Source organism: Cariama cristata, unplaced genomic scaffold, assembly GCF_000690535.1.
Source record: "Cariama cristata isolate BGI_N322 unplaced genomic scaffold, ASM69053v1 scaffold2871, whole genome shotgun sequence".
NCBI classification, from domain to species: Eukaryota; Metazoa; Chordata; class Aves; order Cariamiformes; family Cariamidae; genus Cariama; species Cariama cristata.
The window spans coordinates 1-5,847 of NW_009598480.1; the positions used below are offsets into that span (position 1 = coordinate 1).

At 48.2% G+C, this 5,847-nt stretch overlaps 1 protein-coding gene across 1 annotated transcript; it reads left to right on the top strand.

The window, feature by feature from the left end:
* Nucleotides 1-713: 713 nt before the first annotated feature.
* On the top strand, nt 714-2,671 carry SRD5A2 (steroid-5-alpha-reductase, alpha polypeptide 2 (3-oxo-5 alpha-steroid delta 4-dehydrogenase alpha 2); the record flags this gene model as incomplete). Its single annotated transcript, XM_009709281.1, has 3 exons — nt 714-815; nt 1,872-2,022; nt 2,605-2,671. Coding segments are annotated over 3 exons (320 nt in total), but the record flags the coding sequence as incomplete, so codon positions are not given.
* Nucleotides 2,672-5,847: the final 3,176 nt, after the last annotated feature.

Below are 5,847 nucleotides of genomic sequence, written 5' to 3' on the forward strand. Positions count from 1 at the left end.
ACAGCACTGGAGGTGCAGCCTCACCAGTGAGAACCAATGCATCATTCTGGCCAGAAGCTCTCAGTGTCCTTCAGCGAGTAACTGCTCCATGTGCATGCCCATAGCTCTGTCCAAGCAGCCTCGCTGGCAGTGGACGGAGCTGTGCTGAGGTGTAGGTTCCCTTCCCGGCTCCGGTGATGTGCTGGCTAAGTTTGTGTTCCCTGTGCTCCTCTTTCCCCAGCTGTAAAACGGGAGTCGTGGTACCAGCCTACAGCTCAGTGGTTGCTCTGCAGTAACGTCCCCGGCTGCGGCTGTCTGCCACCACCCAGCAGCATCAGTCAAGTACTTTGTGCCCCTCCTTGACGTTCAATAAATGGTGACTATGGCCAGCTGGGAAGTTCGGCTTTTTCTCACACCAGCTGAAAGTGCTCTGGTCTCAGCAACAAAACGGTGTGCTCAGGATGGCCATCGCTCTGTCCGGAGTTGCTCTCCACACGCAGACTGCGATCCCACAGCTGACGCAGAGATGTAGGGTTACTTGTCACCAGTCACCCACGCTTCTCCTGCTCCGTAGCCTTCTCAGTAGCAGCACATCTTTAGACTTGAAAACGAATCCACCCACCTCACGTTAGGTCTCCTATCTGCCTGCTCCAAAGATAAACCTCACGTATGTGCTTGAGTAGGGGTAAGTAGGCAGAGCTGGCTTTCTAACCCATTTCTGGTTTGTCTCCTAGGTCTCCTCTTATTTCTGCTGGGAATGGGAATCAACATTCACAGTGATCTCCTGCTGCGCCAGCTGAGGAAACCCGGGGAAGTCACTTACAAGATTCCTCAAGGTATATTCTTATCCCCCCCCAGACCCCTTGGAGAAAGTAGGGCAGCAGGACAGATAATGTTTTCTGACTGAACTCACAGCAAAGTGACAATAACAGCAGAGCCGCCAGTGTCACACAGGTGCTCGGTTCCGGTGGCCCTCTGAGCCGCAGGGACTAGCGTGAGCCGGCTGCAGATAGTCCGCGAGAAGCAACGAGAGTATCTGGAAAACGTGCGCTGTGAGGAGAGGTTTTAGGACATGGGCTGGGTAATTTCGAGAAGATTGAAGTGGGACATAGGAAGAGGATTTTAGCCTTGTAAAAGGCAGCTGCGAAGAAAGAAATATTCTTCTCCATGCCCGGGAAGAAGAAGTAGTGGACTTCTTACACTGCAAAAGGGAGACGCAAAGTGTAAACTTTAGGGGAAAAAAATAACACTAAGGATGCAAGGTGCAGAATTTCCTTTCCGTCTCCTTCAAGGTGGGGCTTGGTGAGGAAGAGTGGCCATGGGCCAGAGCGGTGAACCTGGGAATGTCTAGCTCTGTAGAGCAGTATGGATGGGGATCCAGGAGTTCCCTGGTTTTGGTGTTGGCTCCTTCTGCTGGCTTGTTACGGATGATAATCTCTCTCCCCCAGAGTTTTTCACCTCCAATACTTACCTGCCTCTTGTAGATGTTGTGATTAGCTAAGACGCAAAACCGAGATCCAGATTCTGCATTCCCCAAAGGTAGTGGAGTTGCAAAATATTTTTTAGGGCCCGAAGAGAATTGACTAATGTTAATAATTTTAATTTAAACTAATAATGGGCTTTCTTAAGTCCTTTTCCAAATGAAAATAAATGACAGTAAAAGTGCTGGAAGCCTCTGGGTTAGAATCACCTTTGATTCTGGTACTTTTACAAGAGTCTTCTACAAGACCCTCCTTTGGCACGGCTCCACTGGCTTCAGGGCAGTGGCCTGAGGTTGCGGTTATGGGCTCTGAATAAGAAAGGTAGCATATTCTGCTGCTGAATTTATGGGAAAGAACTTTCCATGTGTATGAGATCACTGTAAAAATTCCGTATTTTGTTCGTTGATGCAGGGGGACTGTTCACCTACGTTTCTGGAGCCAACTACTTTGGAGAAATTGTGGAATGGTTTGGTTTTGCCATAGCAACCTGGTCCCCACCAGCCTTCGCCTTTGCCTTTTTTACTCTTTGCTGCATTGGGCCACGGGCTTATCACCATCACAGGTATCAAACTGTTTCATGCCGTATGCTGCTGCTTGCTCTTGGAGTGCAGTTTGCAAAATGCCAGGGAGGGGCAAAGGAGCAGGGCCAGGATTCAAGATAAAATCGAAATTTAATACTATGTACAAGAAGCGTATTGGCTTATTTGTGATGGAGTAAAAGCATAGCAGCTGGCTGGAGCCCCTGTTGAGTCAAATGGGCCTCTTGATAGTCATTTAACCTGACATGAGCTACATCACTGCTTCCGCCGTGTTAAAGCCTCTTTTCTCTGAGCCTTGTAAATGTGAACCTTTCCTAAGGGTTCCCTTGCAACCTCTGCCGTCCTTTGGAGTAGACACGGTCCCCTGCTCTGAATTCCTAAAGCTTCTACTTCAGGCCTGTTAGAACCTGAGCAGTACTATCAGCTTTCGCTTAATTAAATAACTTGGTGTAAATAGTTTTGGATGCTCTTTTGCAGAGTAACGCACAGAGGTTACAAAGCAAGGCAGTTCGGAGGAGTTGTAAGGTTCCTCAGATGAGCTGTATTGAAACTGTGCAGTTTCCTTCTATGTATGCAGGTTCACTCTCTTGCTTATTTTCTTTCAGGTACTATCTCAAGACATTTACGGACTATCCAAAATCAAGGAAAGCCTTGATTCCTTTTGTTTTTTAATGATTGAAATAAGGACTCTGTGTTCTGTTTTTATAGGGCTTTTTTCAGTTCCTAGTTTTAATGTTAGGTCTGACTATAATTAATTGTACGAATGATTACCTGGGGTTGTAACAGACAAGAAGGTAATGTGGAACTGAAGTTCTTATTTTTAATTACAGGGGAAATTGCAGATAGTTGTGGGCAAAGGGACTCCCCAGACAACATGTTTGCTTGTCAGTGGAGTTCTGCCTATGGAAAATGGATATATAACTGCACTGACACCAGAGAAAAAGTCTTGGCTAAAAACTGATGCAGAAAAGTAGAGAGTAAGCCCATAACTTCAGAGAAAGTCTTCAGCAGCCACTCCAATTTATAACACTTCTTCCTGCCTCCATGCCGTAGCACACTCCATGCCCTCGCTCTGCCGGCACTGCCCTGGGTGCTGCCACACTCTAAGGAAAGCCAGGAAGAGAATTCAGCCCATTAGTTTTCATCTAAAAGCCAGCTTAGCTCCCAGAACCATAGTGCAACAAGAGGATCCTTGTGCCGGCAGCAGGCTGGGAGCAGTGTGCCATGGCACAGAGGCGATGCGAAGTACACGGAGATGGAAGTAGCTGAAGCTGGCACTCACAAGCACAATGTCTGTGTTCCTTCCTTAAGCAATACTCTCCTCACTGTCAGATGGTTAATCTTCAGCCGTCAGGGTTTTTTTAAAAAAAGCTCCATTAGGATTTTCTTCTCTTGCAAATCCAGAGCTCTTTTCAGAATAAAAATTTGTCCACGCAAAACCACCCAATTGTTTTTCATAAAAAGACTTGAGATGGTGATGTATGACAAAAATTACAACAAATAAAAAGCTGTGTTGAAGAAAATGTTCTCCGACACTGGCAGTACATTTTGCCTACGGAGAGTATTTTCAGATACTCGTATTAGGAAATGATACAGAGATATTATTGAGTTTTCACAAAAACACAGGATGTCTCTTCCGAATTTCACAATATAGTTAGGAATTTTCCCAAAAATGTCATTAACCCCAATAGGAAGTGATGTCCCCACAGATGCTGATAGTTCTTGTTACCTCTTAGAGCATAAAATCCCACTAAGAATTATGCTGAGTAGCTGGAAAGAAAAAGACCAAACCGCACATACTAAACGTACTACCTGCTGCTGGAGTAACCTGATTGACTGTACACAATTTTCTCCAAAACACAATAAAATGTATGTAAAACATAAAGCTGTGCTAGCCCATCACTTTCCGTTTGCAGAAACAAGTCTCTGTGATGTTGCTTACCAAGTGCTGCTCACGCTGGCTTCCTCCTTCTGGGCAAACCCTCCCTTCTTTGCTCGTATTATTAATTGTCTTCATTCCCGTAGAGCCGAGCAGCCAGGCGAGGCTGGGTCCCGTGGCGAGGGTCCCTGCGCAGCGTACAGGAGAGCCGGACGCGGCAGGGACGAAATCGGGTGCAAGCAGAATTGTCATTGCGTGGGCCGTGAGTTTCACATCAGCGCCACAAACGTATTTTCCTTTCGTTTCCTTATGTAAATCCTCCATATGGAAACACACTGGGAAGGGGGTTGCTGGGTGTGAAGTCAGGGACAGAAAGGCCGGAGGCGAGGAGGATACCGGGCGGGAGGGAACGGCCTCTTCCCCAGGGAGTGGATGCTGAGGGTGAGCAGCGGCCGTGCTCCCCGGAGGTCCTCGCCTCAGCAGCCCCTCCGTGACGATTCCTCCTTGCGCTTTTTTCCCCCCAAAAGCCTCGCAAGTGATGAGAGATCAAATAGCCCATGGGTGCAGGTGTCCATAGCTGCTCTCTCCTCCATTTGTTTCTAAGCCAGGGGGAGAGCAGGGACCAAGCTCTGCCTCACCCTTTGGACCAGAACAGGGCTTGTACAGACTTCTCCGTCCCTCCTACCCACCCCTCGTGGCAGAACAGGACTATTCCCTGCACTTATTTTGTCTTGCTTACTATTTGCCCCAGATGGACCGTTATGGCCACTGTCAGTCCCAGGCCCAGATGTGCACTGCAGGGAGCCGGGGATCAGGGTGGGAGAACCGGTGCTGGCTCCAGGTGGGAGATGGCCTGCCTGCAGGGGGGGGGACCCCTGCGCCGGCCGAGCACAGGGTGACTCGAGGTGCTGGATGCCTTGCAGGAGCAACTCCATCCCCTCTGTCATGGGCCTCGGACATGTCGCGTGGAAAAGGGCTGCAGGCAGGAAAGAAGCACATCTTCCATCTGCCCCCTCCCGTGGCATTTTTGGAGAGCAGGAGCGACACACGTACGCTTTAAACCCCCTACAAGTAACAACTGCAGTTAATTGTGATGGAGAGGAGACACAGGCTCTCCTCACGTTGAGTTCCCCCGTGGGGCTGGTGGCTGCTGCCCTCCCTGCCTGCCCCGCTGTGCCTGGGAACGCCCCAGGGCAGCACACCTAGGGCCACAATGCTCCCAAGAAATTTCTTTCATCATCCCTTACTTTTTTTTAATAAGGAAAAATATGTTCCCCTTGCCTCTGGGAGAAAGAACACAGCGGACACTTTCACAGCCCTCTGTTCAAGCCTCTGGAGGCTACGTACGCACGCAGTGATTTCAGAGCTGGCTGTAAAGTGTTTGGAAAAGCAGCACTTTTCTGACTTTCTTGGCGATGTCCTTTTGTTCTGCCAAAAGCTAAGAGAAGTGTCCTCTGCTGGTACGCCTTTGAAATAATGGCTCATTCCTTTCCTCCCCCTTTTGCAATACTGTTTTTCTGTTTGGTTTCCTCCCATCATTCACATTTTAGTTTTCATTTATCTTTGAGGAACATTTATGTTTGGGTGCTGTTCCCCTGGAGAGGACCTTCCTCAGGATAGCTCTGAGTGTTGCTGCTCTGCTAGAAAGACCTCGTTTACACGGAGCCGATAACCCAGCCTTCATCCCCACTGGCAGCCTGCTGGGAAAATTAATCCTTTATCCCCAGGGCTCTTGTTAATTTAATTATTTGTGTATTGTTCGAGTGCTTTTTTCAAAAGCTGACTTTCCGTAAACATGTGCTATATCGCTGTGGTAATACACAAACGGCTTAATTGTGCATCTGCCAGTTTCTTCTGTGAAACGCGTTTTCTGCACCTCAGAGATCAGACAGACCACTTATTGATACCAGGATTTAGATATCTAATCTCTTCTGACAGCCGAGAACAGAATTAAACACTGTTCACTGGG